Below are 17,667 nucleotides of genomic sequence, written 5' to 3'. Positions count from 1 at the left end.
CTCCGGATGAGGAAATGCGCGAGGGCGGCGACTCGGAGTGCCACAAAAGAGACCGCAGCTCGGGAGACCCTCGAGTCGGCGGGTCGGGAGGGCGGCGTGGGCGAGGGCGGGACTCCGGCCGGGGGGTCCCGCAGCATTCCCGCCGTCGGGGGGCCCCGCGAGCGCCGACAGGGCTCCCGAGCCGCCCCGCCGTAGAACGGCGTGCCGGCCCACAGCATACATCGGGCTCGCGGTGCTCGGGCCTGTATAATATTATGTGTACGCCAAACCGACCTAGGCGTGATAATAATGCGAAATAAATTAATAATGTTATACGAAATTAATTTTAAAAAATTAAACGAGCCCTACTGATGATGCTATTATATCTGATTTCTTACAGGACAGCCGGGGGCGGCGCGGCGCGGCGTGAGATACGAGCCCTCGAAGACATGAAAATAATAACCTGGTTAAACTATTAATGTTTGCGATTGTTTATGTGCTTAAAAAAAAAACTAATTAAAAAAAAAAGAATTATGTTGATGATGATGATGAATAACGAAAGTGGGAAAAAAAAAAAAAAAAAAAAAAACCAAAAACAAAAACTACAGACAGGCAAAGAAACAAAAACCATAACTAATATAAGATATTTAATCAGAACATCATCGGATGACATATAACTGGAAAAATAACAGCAGCAAATAAATGTCTAGCATCACTTTATCCAATGATGGGAAAGAAAAGTCGGATAATAAATTACTTCTTTATAAAACAACAATAAGACCAGATTTCACGTACGGATGCCCCATTTGGGGGCACGCCGCTCCAAGTCTCATACAAAAGATTCAACTCTTTCAAAATAAAGCCATTAGACTTGCTTTAAACGCACCTAAATGGATTAGAATTTCTTCTATCCATAATGACACCAACATTCCGTTGATAAAGGACTTAATTGTTTCCCAAGCAACCAAGTTTTATGCCGGCCTTCCCAGCCATACTAATCCTACAATAAATTCCCTTTCAAAATATAGCGAAAACGATAAATTTAAATATAAAAGACCCAATATAGTCCTCCGGAAGGAATAATAGCCTGCCTACAGCCGCAGTATAGTTTTTAAGCTCTTGTTCAACAAACACCAATATAATAATAAAAATAACTGTAAAGAATCTAAAGATAATCAAATATAATTATGTTAGAGTCAATAAAAAAATCATGTTTAGGAACTCTGTAAAATTAAGTAAATCAAAAGTCATCGGATGTGTTTGCAAATTATTTGAAAATTTGTCAGCTGCATTTAGAACAAATACAAATAAAATTTGACGTTATCGTCAATTGACTTTTTGTTTTTTTTTTCTCCTTTTTACTAAATTTACTAAATTGCCACTACATTTAATCTGAAAAAAAAGAAGAAAAAAAAAACACGTGGAAAGAAGCTGTGGGTGTGCGAAAGAAAACTTATTACTTTTAATTAAGTTAAATGTTGGAAAATTTATGATTTAAATTTAATTATGGAATAAATGAAAATATCAACGGAATATATGTCGATAATTATTCACGCATCATCAGATAGTTGCACGTTTGATCGATCCACCCACTGAACTTGACACTTGGAAACGGAAACGGAAACGGAAGTCAATCACGATGCATTGTTCATGAAAAATGATGGCCGCCCGGCGTGACCGACCCCAGAGAGGGCGGCCGTTCAGGTGTTCGGGGGTCCGGTGAGAGAGCGCGGAGGCGACGGTGAAAAGCGGCGAGGAAAAGAGGTGAAACGATACGAGGAAATGAAAAGAAAGCGGAGGTCCGGACCTCCACGCGCCATATCGTTTCGCGCGCGCGAAGATAACACTGAGATTATTATTTAATGATTATTTAACAAACATCACACCCGCGCACACGCGCACACACACACACAACACACACAACACACACAACACATCAGATCCGTATAACTGGCATCAAATCGATTGATTAAAGTTTATTTACATTATTATCAAACAGCGATCACGAGAGTTACGAGATGAACACAAACAAAAAGATTGACAACTGTCTAAACCATAGAAAGAAGAAATTGGTAGAAAAAAAAAAACAAAAGTTAAAGAAACGTAAAAATAAAGAGAGTCCCCTCTGTTTGAATACTCCCCCCTATGTCCATGGCTTTTTGGGTTAGTATAATCATAAAAAAAGGCAATTAATCAAAATAACTTTTAATGATTAAAAATTAATTAATTAATTAATGTAATTTTAATTAATATCGGCAAATCTCGTTTAAAAATATTAATTATCAAATATGTAATTTTAATTAATATCGGCAAATCTCGTTTAAAAATATTAATTATCAAATAACGATTTATAAAAAATAATGATTATTCTGTCTCATATTTGTATTCAATATAACATATTTGTAATACACATTCCGTAAGCCAGGAGGAAGATTTCTGTGCAGGCAAAACCACAATTCGATAGTATGTTCACGTATGTTCTATGAAAGTTTGCGTAACCGATATTCACACAAAAATAGTAAACAAATTAATTCCAAAAGTATGCACGTTTCTTTCCTGACATGGCGCTGCATGGACTCACACCGATCTAGTATTAATATTAAAAAGTGATGAATTAAAAAAAAAATGTTGTGAAATAATAAATGTTTATCGGTAAGTACTTGATGCAATTATTTAATCAAAAATCTCCGGTGAAAGAACATATATTTGCGATGGCAACACTGCGCCATAAAGTCGTTTTCCTTACGTCAAATGTCGTTTATTGTTTTACCGTTTTGTTTGAAATCATATTTTTGATCTAGCCTCTGTCATGACAGAGATCATTGTGATATTAGTGTTTTTACAGTGGATAAACTTTAATCAATTGATATGATGTGCGTGAAATATCTACGTATCTGATTTTATATCGGGCAATAATGCGAGTTGTTTGTTTTGACATGACGTGAATAAATCCCGCTTTTCGGGTAGATATCCACCGGATCGGGTAGTTCATTCGTCCCCATGCCGTCCATCGTCTTCTCCCATCCGTCATAGTCATCATCGTCGTCATAATAATATTATATCGCAAACAAACGAATATAAAACGATCACAAAAACAAAATGGCGCGTGGATGTTCAGACGTTGTGTACATCGTGGAACTTCATAATGCGGTGTATAGTAGAAGAATTTGTAAGCTTTTTAAGTTAATTTCATCAAAGTTCACCAGTCCTAAAGAGTCCTATATTCTCTCGAGCCTTTAAAAATAAATATCAATTCTACTTTTGCCCCCAATCTTCTAATAAACCATACAATATTCAACAGTAATGTATGTTAAAAGAATAGCAAATGTGAAATCAATGTCCAGTGTTTTTCTACTACAGTGTGTTTATCTGAGGTGACTGGCCAGGTTTGGACATGTTTTTCTGTTTTCACAAAAGGGCGCTATACAAATTATCGAATTATTGTTATTACAAGGCGTCCGTATCATTTGTGTAATTATGTAAATGTCCCAACTGCTGCTAACCACCTGGAGCCAATGAGACTATGTACAGAATGGTGGGACAACAGTTGGTATGACTTAGATAATAATGAAAAGTAAGAATAACCTAACCTAACCCAACCTAACCCAACCCAACCTAACCCAACCTAACCTAACTTAACCCAACCTAACCTAACTTAACCCAACCTAACCCAACCTAACCTAACCCAACCTAACCCAACTCAACCCAACCTAACCTAACCTAACCCAACCTAACCCAACCTAACCTAACCTAACCTAACCCAACCTAACCTAACCTAACCTAACCCAACCTAACCCAACCTAACCTAACCCAACCTAACCCAACCTAACCTAACCCAACCTAACCTAACCCAACCTAACCCAACCTAACCCAACCCAACCTAACCCAACCTAACCCAACCCAACCTAACCTAACCCAACCTAACCTAACCCAACCTAACTTAACCCAACCCAACCTAACCTAACTTAACCCAACCTAACCTAATCCAACCTAACCCAACCTAACCTAACCCAACCTAAACTAATCCAATCTAAACTAACCTAACCCAACCTAAACTAACCCAACCTAATCTATAACCTAACATACAACCCAACCCAACCTAACAGCGTTGTTTGTGTGGTGCCAGGAGTCCCTTTTGGGTGGAATTTTTTTTTCTAAATCCCCTGTTTTAACCCCCCCCCTCCTCCCTCACCCCTCTCACTCCACCACTCCCTCTCCTGACCTAACCTAAGCTAATCCGACCCAACCTACCAGCGTTGTTTGTGTGGTGCGAGGAGTCCTTTTTGTGTACTATTTTTTTTTAAATACCTCTTTCTTCCCCCCCCCTCCTCCTCCTCCTCCTCCTCCTCCTCCTCCTTCCCTTCCCTTCCCTTCCCTTCCCTTCCCATTCCTTTCCTTCCCTTCCCATTCCTTTCCTTTCCTTTCCTTTCCTTTCCTTTCCTTTCCTTTCCTTTCCTTTCCTTTCCTTTCCTTTCCTTTCCTTTCCTTCCCTTACCTTACCTTACCTTTCCTTTCCTTTCCTTTCCTTTCCTTTCCTTTCCTTTCCTTTCCTTTCCTTTCCTTTCCTTTCCTTTCCTTTCCTTTCCTTTCCTTTCCTTTCCTTTCCTTTCCTTTCCTTTCCTTTCCTTTCCTTTCCTTTCCTTTCCTTTCCTTTCCTTTCCTTTCCTTTCCTTTCCTTTCCTTTCCTTTCCTTTCCTTTCCTTTCCTTTCCTTTCCTTTCCTTTCCTTTCCTTTCCTTTCCTTTCCTTTCCTTTCCTTTCCTTTCCTTTCCTTTCCTTTCCTTTCCTTTCCTTTCCTTTCCTTTCCTTTCCTTTCCTTTCCTTTCCTTTCCTTTCCTTTCCTTTCCTTTCCTTTCCTTTCCTTTCCTTTCCTTTCCTTTCCTTTCCTTTCCTTTCCTTTCCTTTCCTTTCCTTTCCTTTCCTTTCCTTTCCTTTCCTTTCCTTTCCTTTCCTTTCCTTTCCTTTCCTTCCCTTACCTTCCCTTCCCTTTCCTTTCCTTTCCTAACCTTTCCTTTCCTTTCCTTTCCTTTCCTTTCCTTTCCTTTCCTTTCCTTTACTTTACTTTACTTTACTTTACTTTACTTTACTTTACTTTACTTTACTTACCTTACCTTACCTTACCCCCAATTATTAATGATATTATTGTGTTTGCAGGTTCCTTCCGACCGGAGCATTTTCTGTGCTGTGCGAGGTGAGCGGTGATGCGCTGCTTTCTCGGGGTGGGTGCGAGCAGCTCGCTCTCTGCTGTCCCGGGAAACTTGTACGGGCCCGAAGCCAGCCGGAGTCCCGCTCTCCTGTTATTCTGAAAGTCAAGAAATGTAAGAACAACTAGCACAGACGAATTCTTAATTAACGTCATATCAATTAAACAACTCTATTCTAAAACAATACTCCTTTACACATTTACATAAATACAAACCACATTAAATAACAACCGACACGCACGTGTATCGGTGTACAATATGTACATTTTAACGCAGCGTCACGTTCATTGTACACTATAGTTTCATATAGTGCAAACTTCTAGACGTGATTTGTTATATTAGATTGCCTTGTTGGCAATAAGAAAGAGAATTAAATTTTATATACATATATCCTGGAGGTGATTTAATCATTAGTAAAAATCATTTAATAAATAATTATTGCAGAGTGCTATTATATCGTATTCATCTCGGTTTAAAAATATTGACGTCTGATAATGTTATAACAAAATAATATCATCGCTTCAAGCGTTGTTCAATTCATTTACGAGCGGAGAATTATTATTAATATGATGATCAAAACCTGTCGGTTCCGGTTCATATAGTGCAAACTTCTAGACGTGATTTGTTATAATAGATTGCCTTGTTGGCAATAAGAAAGAGAATTAAATTTTATATACATATATCCTGGAGGTGATTTAATCATTAGTAAAAATCATTTAATAAATAATTATTGCAGAGTGCTATTATATCGTATTCATCTCGGTTTAAAAATATTGACGTCTGATAATGTTATAACAAAATAATATCATCGCTTCAAGCGTTGTTCAATTCATTTACGAGCGGAGAATTATTATTAATATGATGATCAAAACCTGTCGGTTCCGGTTCCATGATATTTCATCAAAATGACAATTCAACACACCTCCAAAAAGTGATATAGCGTCATGAAAAGTGATGAAACAAAAAATACGTTTAATAGTTACCTACGTAACCTACTTAGCCATTTTTTGTTTCATCACTTTTCATGACGCTCATATCACTTTTTGGAGGTGTGTTGAATTGTCATTTTGACGAAATACCCGGTCACTCACAGTCAAAACGATCAAGTTATTTATTATTAGATCACGCACAAGTATTTAATTAAAAATAATATAAATTACATATTTAAAAATACATCTTTAGCCATCGTACATCTTTCTTTCTTTCGAAAAGTTCAATAATAAAATTCTTATAGTTAGTTAAAAGTGTAGAGTGTATAGTCTGGCCTCAAACCATTTTTTGTCTGTCTGTTGGTACGATATCATTTTCCTTTATCGGCATTAGAGGTCAGCAGTCTGTGTAGAGCTTTTATACTTATTACATAAATTTCCTCTACCGAATAAGATGAAGGTGATATATAATTGTTAATTTCCTTCTCTCATCTCATATCTGTGAATAAATTGTGTAATGAATGAATTTAAATCTATCTATTCAAATACTGCCGCCGCAGAGTTTGGTTCGCGGATTTGCCACCAGAGACAGGGATCTACACTTTCATTCGGGGATCTACGCTTCGCTAGTGGTTCGCGTCTAGGTCGAAATACAAACTTACTGGTTTTGAACTTGGATAATATTCATGTTCAGAGTTCATGAAACAATTTATTATGATTTGTATTGTTTTTATTTTAAATATATTATTAGTTTAATGACTTTGACGTAATTGTGATATGAAATTATCATTTATTGATACTTGACTTGATTTTTTTTGTTTGTTTTAGATATTAATCAATTGTGGGGTTCTCGTAGAATTTCTCCGCTTGTGCGGCGATAATTAGCTTCTTTATCAGAGGAATTTTTGCGTCATTATGAAGCCTGATTGATCCACTAGGGTGCGCGCATTCAACGCTATTAACTTACCGCTTATTATAATATATTTCGCTTGTTTATTATTCTGGATTGACATGATATACGTTCTGTTAAAATGTATATTTATGATAATGCTATATGTGGAGGTAAAACATTGTATGTATTATATCGACTTTTGCTTTATGACAATAATGAAAATATTGGCGGCCCTAATAAGGGCCTTTTGTTTGACTCGGACGACGGTGATGATGATGATGAGTCGTTTGTTTGTTCTCGGTGTTGCTGGGTGTCGTGTCGGTCAAGTTGGTCGGTAGTCTGTCCATCTGTTGGCTCCTCACTTGGAGCTGGTGTACTTGGTGACGGCCTTGGTGCCCTCGGACACGGCGTGCTTGGCCAGCTCGCCGGGAAGGAGCAGCCTGACGGCGGTCTGGATCTCCCTGCTGGTGATCGTGGACCTCTTGTTGTAGTGGGCCAGGCGGGAGGCCTCGGCGGCGATGCGCTCGAAGATGTCGTTCACGAAGCTGTTCATGATGCTCATCGCCTTGGAGGAGATACCGGTGTCGGGGTGCACCTGCTTCAGCACTTTGTAGATGTAGATTGCGTAGCTCTCCTTCCTCCTGCGCTTAGACTTCTTCTTGTCCCCCTTGGAGATGTTCTTCTGGGCCTTGCCCGACTTCTTGGCTGCTTTTCCGCTTGTCTTGGGTGGCATCTTGCTTGCTGCTCGTCGATTTTGACTTTGAAAAAATGCCATCTTTTTGAGTAGTTTACTTTACTTTCACGACGCTGTGGCGGCGATCGACTAGGGCGGCTCTCTTTCGCCTCGAGCTAGCTAGCTAGCACCCGTGCGGCCCCGTCTGCTATAGCATCGCCCGTAGCGGGGGGGAGCCGAGAGCGGCCATTGTTAGCGAGCTCGCCGAGAACGTAAATACACCGGTCCCGTGAACGAAAAAGCCACAAGCAAAAATTCAGCCAGACTCGCCTAACCGCTAGTCTGCTATTCCGCTATCGAAGCAGTTCGCAAGCACCCAGCACCCCTATCATGTCAGGTCGCGGCAAAGGAGGCAAAGTGAAGGGAAAGGCAAAGTCCCGCTCTAACCGCGCCGGACTCCAGTTCCCCGTCGGACGTATCCACCGCCTGCTGAGGAAGGGCAACTACGCCGAGAGGGTGGGCGCCGGTGCCCCCGTCTACCTGGCCGCCGTCATGGAGTACCTGGCCGCCGAGGTTCTCGAGCTGGCCGGCAACGCCGCCAGGGACAACAAGAAGACCAGGATCATCCCCCGCCATCTGCAGTTGGCCATCCGAAACGACGAGGAGCTCAACAAGCTGCTCTCCGGCGTGACCATTGCTCAGGGAGGTGTTCTGCCCAACATTCAGGCTGTTCTCCTGCCCAAGAAGACAGAAAAGAAGGCGTAATTTTGACAGCGACAAACTATACTAACATCAGAAAAAAAAATGAACGTCCCTCAAGTCCACGACCACCACACCATACCATCAAGATGACTTGATTCATTATTTAAAAAAGGCCCTTCTCAGGGCCGCCAATTTTTCTCACTATTTTAAAATTACAAAAGTCGTTATATACCTACACTATATGTAAATAATTATATTCTTCATGGTCTTAAATCTATGTATGTGCAAAATATATTCTATTCATGCATTATTATTGGCGAAAAGTTGACATTTTAAATCTCATTCAATTTGAGGTTAAAGCAACGTGTCAATCAATTTGTGATTAATGGATAATGGCAAATGGAGTAAAATTAGCTTGATTTACAAGCTGTTTCTCCTTTACGATGATGATTTTATTGAGTCTAGTCGTATTATATGATATTTTCGACTGTTTTATGACTATTCATTCATTTAGATATATTTCACAATACGCACTTACCCTTAATTTGACATTTCTGACCACAGACAATGATAAATTATAGATGATAAATCAATACAATAGTGATGGGGGTGACGCGTCCGACACTTTCGCAAAGAAAGTGATTAAAAAGTTTAAAAAAACATGAATAAATTATTGATATGGGGTGGGTGTGGGGTTTTCGTATTTTCGAAAGAGTAATTTGCAATCGGATGAACATTTGGCGGCCCTGATAAGGGCCATTTTGGGTCGAAATTGGAATGGTGAGCTGTTGTTTGTTTGTTGTCTCGCTTCGATCCGATTGATTTGATTAGATGGTCGGTCGGTTGGTTGCGTGCTCGCGGCTTAAGCACGCTCTCCGCGGATGCGTCTCGCCAGCTGGATATCCTTGGGCATGATGGTGACGCGCTTGGCGTGGATCGCGCAAAGGTTGGTGTCCTCGAAGAGGCCGACCAGGTAGGCCTCGCTCGCCTCCTGCAGGGCCATCACGGCTGAGCTCTGGAAGCGCAGGTCGGTCTTGAAGTCCTGGGCGATCTCGCGCACCAGCCGCTGGAAGGGCAGCTTGCGGATCAGCAGCTCCGTGCTCTTCTGGTAGCGGCGGATCTCGCGAAGGGCGACCGTGCCGGGCCTGTAGCGATGGGGCTTCTTCACTCCTCCGGTGGCGGGCGCGCTCTTCCTCGCCGCCTTCGTGGCCAGCTGCTTCCTGGGGGCCTTGCCTCCGGTAGACTTGCGGGCGGTCTGCTTTGTACGAGCCATGTTCTGTTTGAAATATTACAATGACCCAAAAAAGATCTCGTCACCCTATTTATAGGAAAGAACCGTGAGAGTACGACGGTGCGATGCCATTGGTCGCCCGCCGGGTCTTGGGGAGTGAGTAAATCAGGGTTGCCAATGCGTATGTTCTAAAATACCCACAGCGGAAAATTCAAAATCACAATTATGTGTATAATTTTTTTTTTGTTTTTTTTTTTTTTTTTTTTATGTACCTATATTAATATGCGTATATAATTCGTAAAAATAAGTATTTATAGTACATTTATAATATAATATATCCTGCGAAAGAAAACGAAATTATAGTACTTTTAATAATTGGCAATATTGTCGGAAAATCAAAAAAAAAACACTTTTAATGGGATCTCCGCACTTTAACTTTTCTCATTAAATTTACAATTCATAAGAATTCTCCGCAATTTTGGGAATTCACCACGAATTGGCAACCCTGCAGTCAGTCAGGCTACGCGAGTGGGGGGCCATCGTCGAGTATATAATGAAGGGGAAATCCGGAAACTCAAAAAATCGTTCTTCACCCGCCTTACTGAGCGGTTGCCTTCGCGTTCGTCTCAACCGAAAACAAACCAAAAAACACCATGACCGGTCGCGGAAAGGGAGGAAAAGGCCTCGGAAAGGGTGGAGCCAAGCGTCACAGGAAGGTGCTTCGCGATAACATCCAGGGCATCACGAAGCCGGCCATCCGCCGTCTGGCTCGCAGGGGAGGCGTCAAGCGTATCTCCGGCCTGATCTACGAGGAGACTCGCGGCGTGCTGAAGGTGTTCCTGGAGAACGTGATCAGGGATGCTGTCACCTACACCGAGCACGCCAAGAGGAAGACCGTCACCGCCATGGACGTCGTGTACGCCCTGAAGCGCCAGGGTCGCACCCTGTACGGCTTCGGCGGCTAGGCTGCGCGCGACCACCACACCATCACCGTCACCGTCACATCCACCCGATTGTTTATTTACGACAACACACTACTTGGCAGTGTGATAAAACTTAAAAAAAAAACGGCCCTTCTCAGGGCCACCACTATGTTCAAGCCGTTTAATGCATCTTACACAATTCTCGGACCGACCGACTGCCCGCAAAGTATAATATAATATGATTAGTCACGCGAGGTAAGAATTATTTCGAGGCGCAAGGAACGCCGTTTTATTTGTAAAAATAAAAAGTAGAGTTAAATTCAGAAATTTTAAACGATTCCCACTTCACGGCAAATAAGAATCTAGGAAAAAACATAAAAATAACCGCGCCGGAGCAGGAAAATTTAATAGTTTTTAATTTAAAGTTGATATTCTCTATGTAAACAGAACGGCGTCACACGCCCCTGGCATGAGGATTAAAAAAATGTTAGCTGGCTACATATCGAGTCGGAGGTCTTCTGTCTTTTGGTAGGAAAGGAAAAAAAAAAATAACCCACAAAAACGCACGATTTCATTGTACAGCAGGGAAGGACAATAAATTTAAAAGTTTCATACTTTTTACTAAAAATTCACCTTCATACTGTGTGGACTGTGAGAATTTCATTTTTGGGCTGCGTCCTTTTCATTGATGTTGTCATTCTGTGAAAAAATTCGTAAGCCTTTATGACATAATTACTCTATGACTTACTATTATTATGCGCTTCTCTATGGCGCTTCCGGAAAAACCCTTACCCGTGCTTTATTGCCATTATATAAGTTATGCGAATGAATGGTTATGATAATAATAATAATAAATAATATGAAATTCGGTGGAATGAATAATAATTGACGCATTTTACTATTATACCTCTTGCGATACTCTCTCTAATCTCATCGAATATTTTTGTATTATGCATTTATGAAATCATTGGTAGCCCTGAAAAGGGCTTTTTATCGTCAACAACTTGGCACCGCGACTCGGGTGCTCGCTTTCCGCCAGCTGATATATCCGCGGTGGTGATAGATATATTATATAATGACAATATATAACTATACACACACGTGAAGTCATGTGGAAGTCCTACTTCTTGGGTGCGGCCTTCTTCGCTGCGGGCTTGCCCTTGGGAGCTGCGGCAGCCTTCTTCGGCTTGGGCGCTTTGGGCTTCTTGGTCGGGGGCTTGGCCGACTTCTTCGCCTTCGTGGGGCTCTTTGGCTTCGCGGCAGGCTTCTTGGCGGCGGCGGCCTTCTTGGCCGGCGAGCCGGCGGGAGCCTTCTTCGCCTTGGCGGGGGCGACGGCCTTCTTCGCCTTGGCGGGCGCGGCGGCCGCCTTCCTGGGCTTCTTGGCGGCGGAGACGGCAGAGGTGCGCTTCTTGGGCGCGGCGGCGGCCGGTTTCTTGGCGCCACCGGCGGAACCCTTGGCCTTCGCCTCCAGCTTGAAGGAGCCGGACGCTCCCTTGCCCTTGGTCTGGACCAGGGCGCCGGACTCGACGGCTCCCTTCAGGTACTTCTTGATGAAGGGGGCAAGCTTATCGGCGTCGACCTTGTAGTTGGCGGTGATGTACTTCTTGATGGCCTGCAGGGACGAGCCGCCGCGCTCCTTCAGCTCCTTGATGGCGTTGTTGACCATCTCGGACGTCTTCGGGTGAGAGGGCTTCGCCTTGGGCTTCTTGGCCGCCGCGGCGGATGCCTTTGCCTTCTTGGCGGGAGTGGCCGGAACGGGAGACGCCGCCGTCGCTGCTAGTGCTGTATCTGCCATTGTAGATTGGTGCTGGTGGTGCTGTTCGGCTTGCTTGCTGATGCTGAATATATCCTCAAAAAAAAGGAAATTTTCGGAATTCGAATGGCGTCCCTACCGTGCCGCCGGCGCAGAGAGCTCGCTTGTCGATTGTGATGATGAAAACGTGTATCATTTATGCTTAGGTCCTCGGAGTAAAATAGGATTTTATCGGCGAGGATAAATTTTCCTTAACGGTAGGGCGCGGGCGGGCGTAGGACAGAGATGTGGGCCCGCGGAGGGCGGGGAATCTGCGCTCCCCGGGAGCGGCGCTAGGCGCAGTGAGGCTCCGGATGAGGAAATGCGCGAGGGCGGCGACTCGGAGTGCCACAAAAGAGACCGCAGCTCGGGAGACCCTCGAGTCGGCGGGTCGGGAGGGCGGCGTGGGCGAGGGCGGGACTCCGGCCGGGGGGTCCCGCAGCATTCCCGCCGTCGGGGGGCCCCGCGAGCGCCGACAGGGCTCCCGAGCCGCCCCGCCGTAGAACGGCGTGCCGGCCCACAGCATACATCGGGCTCGCGGTGCTCGGGCCTGTATAATATTATGTGTACGCCAAACCGACCTAGGCGTGATAATAATGCGAAATAAATTAATAATGTTATACGAAATTAATTTTAAAAAATTAAACGAGCCCTACTGATGATGCTATTATATCTGATTTCTTACAGGACAGCCGGGGGCGGCGCGGCGCGGCGTGAGATACGAGCCCTCGAAGACATGAAAATAATAACCTGGTTAAACTATTAATGTTTGCGATTGTTTATGTGCTTAAAAAAAAAACTAATTAAAAAAAAAAGAATTATGTTGATGATGATGATGAATAACGAAAGTGGGAAAAAAAAAAAAAAAAAAAAAAACCAAAAACAAAAACTACAGACAGGCAAAGAAACAAAAACCATAACTAATATAAGATATTTAATCAGAACATCATCGGATGACATATAACTGGAAAAATAACAGCAGCAAATAAATGTCTAGCATCACTTTATCCAATGATGGGAAAGAAAAGTCGGATAATAAATTACTTCTTTATAAAACAACAATAAGACCAGATTTCACGTACGGATGCCCCATTTGGGGGCACGCCGCTCCAAGTCTCATACAAAAGATTCAACTCTTTCAAAATAAAGCCATTAGACTTGCTTTAAACGCACCTAAATGGATTAGAATTTCTTCTATCCATAATGACACCAACATTCCGTTGATAAAGGACTTAATTGTTTCCCAAGCAACCAAGTTTTATGCCGGCCTTCCCAGCCATACTAATCCTACAATAAATTCCCTTTCAAAATATAGCGAAAACGATAAATTTAAATATAAAAGACCCAATATAGTCCTCCGGAAGGAATAATAGCCTGCCTACAGCCGCAGTATAGTTTTTAAGCTCTTGTTCAACAAACACCAATATAATAATAAAAATAACTGTAAAGAATCTAAAGATAATCAAATATAATTATGTTAGAGTCAATAAAAAAATCATGTTTAGGAACTCTGTAAAATTAAGTAAATCAAAAGTCATCGGATGTGTTTGCAAATTATTTGAAAATTTGTCAGCTGCATTTAGAACAAATACAAATAAAATTTGACGTTATCGTCAATTGACTTTTTGTTTTTTTTTTCTCCTTTTTACTAAATTTACTAAATTGCCACTACATTTAATCTGAAAAAAAAGAAGAAAAAAAAAACACGTGGAAAGAAGCTGTGGGTGTGCGAAAGAAAACTTATTACTTTTAATTAAGTTAAATGTTGGAAAATTTATGATTTAAATTTAATTATGGAATAAATGAAAATATCAACGGAATATATGTCGATAATTATTCACGCATCATCAGATAGTTGCACGTTTGATCGATCCACCCACTGAACTTGACACTTGGAAACGGAAACGGAAACGGAAGTCAATCACGATGCATTGTTCATGAAAAATGATGGCCGCCCGGCGTGACCGACCCCAGAGAGGGCGGCCGTTCAGGTGTTCGGGGGTCCGGTGAGAGAGCGCGGAGGCGACGGTGAAAAGCGGCGAGGAAAAGAGGTGAAACGATACGAGGAAATGAAAAGAAAGCGGAGGTCCGGACCTCCACGCGCCATATCGTTTCGCGCGCGCGAAGATAACACTGAGATTATTATTTAATGATTATTTAACAAACATCACACCCGCGCACACGCGCACACACACACACAACACACACAACACACACAACACATCAGATCCGTATAACTGGCATCAAATCGATTGATTAAAGTTTATTTACATTATTATCAAACAGCGATCACGAGAGTTACGAGATGAACACAAACAAAAAGATTGACAACTGTCTAAACCATAGAAAGAAGAAATTGGTAGAAAAAAAAAAACAAAAGTTAAAGAAACGTAAAAATAAAGAGAGTCCCCTCTGTTTGAATACTCCCCCCTATGTCCATGGCTTTTTGGGTTAGTATAATCATAAAAAAAGGCAATTAATCAAAATAACTTTTAATGATTAAAAATTAATTAATTAATTAATGTAATTTTAATTAATATCGGCAAATCTCGTTTAAAAATATTAATTATCAAATATGTAATTTTAATTAATATCGGCAAATCTCGTTTAAAAATATTAATTATCAAATAACGATTTATAAAAAATAATGATTATTCTGTCTCATATTTGTATTCAATATAACATATTTGTAATACACATTCCGTAAGCCAGGAGGAAGATTTCTGTGCAGGCAAAACCACAATTCGATAGTATGTTCACGTATGTTCTATGAAAGTTTGCGTAACCGATATTCACACAAAAATAGTAAACAAATTAATTCCAAAAGTATGCACGTTTCTTTCCTGACATGGCGCTGCATGGACTCACACCGATCTAGTATTAATATTAAAAAGTGATGAATTAAAAAAAAAATGTTGTGAAATAATAAATGTTTATCGGTAAGTACTTGATGCAATTATTTAATCAAAAATCTCCGGTGAAAGAACATATATTTGCGATGGCAACACTGCGCCATAAAGTCGTTTTCCTTACGTCAAATGTCGTTTATTGTTTTACCGTTTTGTTTGAAATCATATTTTTGATCTAGCCTCTGTCATGACAGAGATCATTGTGATATTAGTGTTTTTACAGTGGATAAACTTTAATCAATTGATATGATGTGCGTGAAATATCTACGTATCTGATTTTATATCGGGCAATAATGCGAGTTGTTTGTTTTGACATGACGTGAATAAATCCCGCTTTTCGGGTAGATATCCACCGGATCGGGTAGTTCATTCGTCCCCATGCCGTCCATCGTCTTCTCCCATCCGTCATAGTCATCATCGTCGTCATAATAATATTATATCGCAAACAAACGAATATAAAACGATCACAAAAACAAAATGGCGCGTGGATGTTCAGACGTTGTGTACATCGTGGAACTTCATAATGCGGTGTATAGTAGAAGAATTTGTAAGCTTTTTAAGTTAATTTCATCAAAGTTCACCAGTCCTAAAGAGTCCTATATTCTCTCGAGCCTTTAAAAATAAATATCAATTCTACTTTTGCCCCCAATCTTCTAATAAACCATACAATATTCAACAGTAATGTATGTTAAAAGAATAGCAAATGTGAAATCAATGTCCAGTGTTTTTCTACTACAGTGTGTTTATCTGAGGTGACTGGCCAGGTTTGGACATGTTTTTCTGTTTTCACAAAAGGGCGCTATACAAATTATCGAATTATTGTTATTACAAGGCGTCCGTATCATTTGTGTAATTATGTAAATGTCCCAACTGCTGCTAACCACCTGGAGCCAATGAGACTATGTACAGAATGGTGGGACAACAGTTGGTATGACTTAGATAATAATGAAAAGTAAGAATAACCTAACCTAACCCAACCTAACCCAACCCAACCTAACCCAACCTAACCTAACTTAACCCAACCTAACCTAACTTAACCCAACCTAACCCAACCTAACCTAACCCAACCTAACCCAACTCAACCCAACCTAACCTAACCTAACCCAACCTAACCCAACCTAACCTAACCTAACCTAACCCAACCTAACCTAACCTAACCTAACCCAACCTAACCCAACCTAACCTAACCCAACCTAACCCAACCTAACCTAACCCAACCTAACCTAACCCAACCTAACCCAACCTAACCCAACCCAACCTAACCCAACCTAACCCAACCCAACCTAACCTAACCCAACCTAACCTAACCCAACCTAACTTAACCCAACCCAACCTAACCTAACTTAACCCAACCTAACCTAATCCAACCTAACCCAACCTAACCTAACCCAACCTAAACTAATCCAATCTAAACTAACCTAACCCAACCTAAACTAACCCAACCTAATCTATAACCTAACATACAACCCAACCCAACCTAACAGCGTTGTTTGTGTGGTGCCAGGAGTCCCTTTTGGGTGGAATTTTTTTATCCCCATAGACTATAGAACGCGAAGGCCGTAAGCTTAAGCTTGAGTGCCGAAGTACACAATAAAGTCAATGACAGGGGGGGCGGGGGTGGGGGAGTCGGTGGAACACGGGGGGGGGTAAGTGGGGGTGGGGCTTTGGTCAGAGGGGAGGGCACAACAAACAACAGACAGAACGCCAGAGAAGAAGAAGAAGACGGAAAGAAGGAAAGGAAAGGCAAGGACAAGGAATGGAAATGGGACGGAAGGCAAGCGAACATGGCAGGGAAGGCCGGAACGGGACCGGGAAGGGAAGGGCCGGCCGAAGCGGAAGGGCAGGGACGGGCACGGGACAAGGGCATGGAGCAGGCAGGGAGGGGACGGGAAGGCCCGGTTTGTGTACGTTCCGGGAAAGGGCACGGGAAGAGACCGGGAAGAGGCACAGCGGAAGGGACGGGCCGGGAACGGGGACAGGGGCCTTTCCTTTCCTTTCCTTTCCTTTCCTTTCCTTTCCTTTCCTTTCCTTTCCTTTCCTTTCCTTTCCTTTCCTTTCCTTTCCTTTCCTTTCCTTTCCTTTCCTTTCCTTTCCTTTCCTTTCCTTTCCTTTCCTTTCCTTTCCTTTCCTTTCCTTTCCTTTCCTTTCCTTTCCTTTCCTTTCCTTTCCTTTCCTTTCCTTTCCTTTCCTTTCCTTTCCTTTCCTTTCCTTTCCTTTCCTTTCCTTTCCTTTCCTTTCCTTTCCTTTCCTTTCCTTTCCTTTCCTTTCCTTTCCTTTCCTTTCCTTTCCTTTCCTTTCCTTTCCTTTCCTTTCCTTTCCTTTCCTTTCCTTTCCTTTCCTTTCCTTTCCTTTCCTTTCCTTTCCTTTCCTTTCCTTTCCTTTCCTTTCCTTTCCTTTCCTTTCCTTTCCTTTCCTTTCCTTTCCTTCCCTTACC

The 17,667-nt window shown here is 41.9% G+C and overlaps 5 protein-coding genes across 5 annotated transcripts; 2 read left to right on the top strand and 3 right to left on the bottom strand.

Annotated features, from left to right (window-relative positions):
* Positions 1-7,288: 7,288 nt before the first annotated feature.
* On the bottom strand, positions 7,289-7,798 carry LOC149408708 (histone H2B-like). Its single transcript, XM_089650483.1, has one exon. The coding sequence runs from the start codon at positions 7,776-7,778 to the stop codon at positions 7,362-7,364; it is 417 nt and encodes a 138-aa protein (XP_089506609.1). The 5' UTR covers positions 7,779-7,798; the 3' UTR covers positions 7,289-7,361.
* Positions 7,799-7,968: 170 nt separating this feature from the next.
* On the top strand, positions 7,969-8,837 carry LOC149408707 (histone H2A). Its single transcript, XM_089650485.1, has one exon. It carries the CDS (start codon positions 8,067-8,069, stop codon positions 8,439-8,441), a length of 375 nt encoding a protein of 124 aa, XP_089506611.1. The 5' UTR covers positions 7,969-8,066; the 3' UTR covers positions 8,442-8,837.
* Positions 8,838-9,137: 300 nt separating this feature from the next.
* Positions 9,138-9,665, bottom strand: LOC149408706 (histone H3). Its single transcript, XM_089650484.1, has one exon. The coding sequence runs from the start codon at positions 9,649-9,651 to the stop codon at positions 9,241-9,243; it is 411 nt and encodes a 136-aa protein (XP_089506610.1). The 5' UTR covers positions 9,652-9,665; the 3' UTR covers positions 9,138-9,240.
* Positions 9,666-10,191: 526 nt separating this feature from the next.
* LOC149408705 (histone H4) lies at positions 10,192-10,700 on the top strand. The gene has a single exon (XM_089650486.1). The coding sequence runs from the start codon at positions 10,263-10,265 to the stop codon at positions 10,572-10,574; it is 312 nt and encodes a 103-aa protein (XP_089506612.1). The 5' UTR covers positions 10,192-10,262; the 3' UTR covers positions 10,575-10,700.
* Positions 10,701-11,521: 821 nt separating this feature from the next.
* LOC149408704 (uncharacterized) lies at positions 11,522-12,395 on the bottom strand. The gene has a single exon (XM_089650479.1). The coding sequence runs from the start codon at positions 12,325-12,327 to the stop codon at positions 11,653-11,655; it is 675 nt and encodes a 224-aa protein (XP_089506605.1). The 5' UTR covers positions 12,328-12,395; the 3' UTR covers positions 11,522-11,652.
* Between the last annotated feature and the right edge of the window lie 5,272 nt (positions 12,396-17,667).

Source organism: Hesperophylax consimilis, unplaced genomic scaffold, assembly GCF_061612785.1.
Source record: "Hesperophylax consimilis isolate HC1 unplaced genomic scaffold, BYU_Hcon_1.0 scaffold_105, whole genome shotgun sequence".
In the NCBI taxonomy this organism is placed as follows: Eukaryota; Metazoa; Arthropoda; class Insecta; order Trichoptera; family Limnephilidae; genus Hesperophylax; species Hesperophylax consimilis.
Note: the sequence above shows the minus strand (reverse complement) of the source record. Positions and strands in the feature narration are given on the sequence as shown.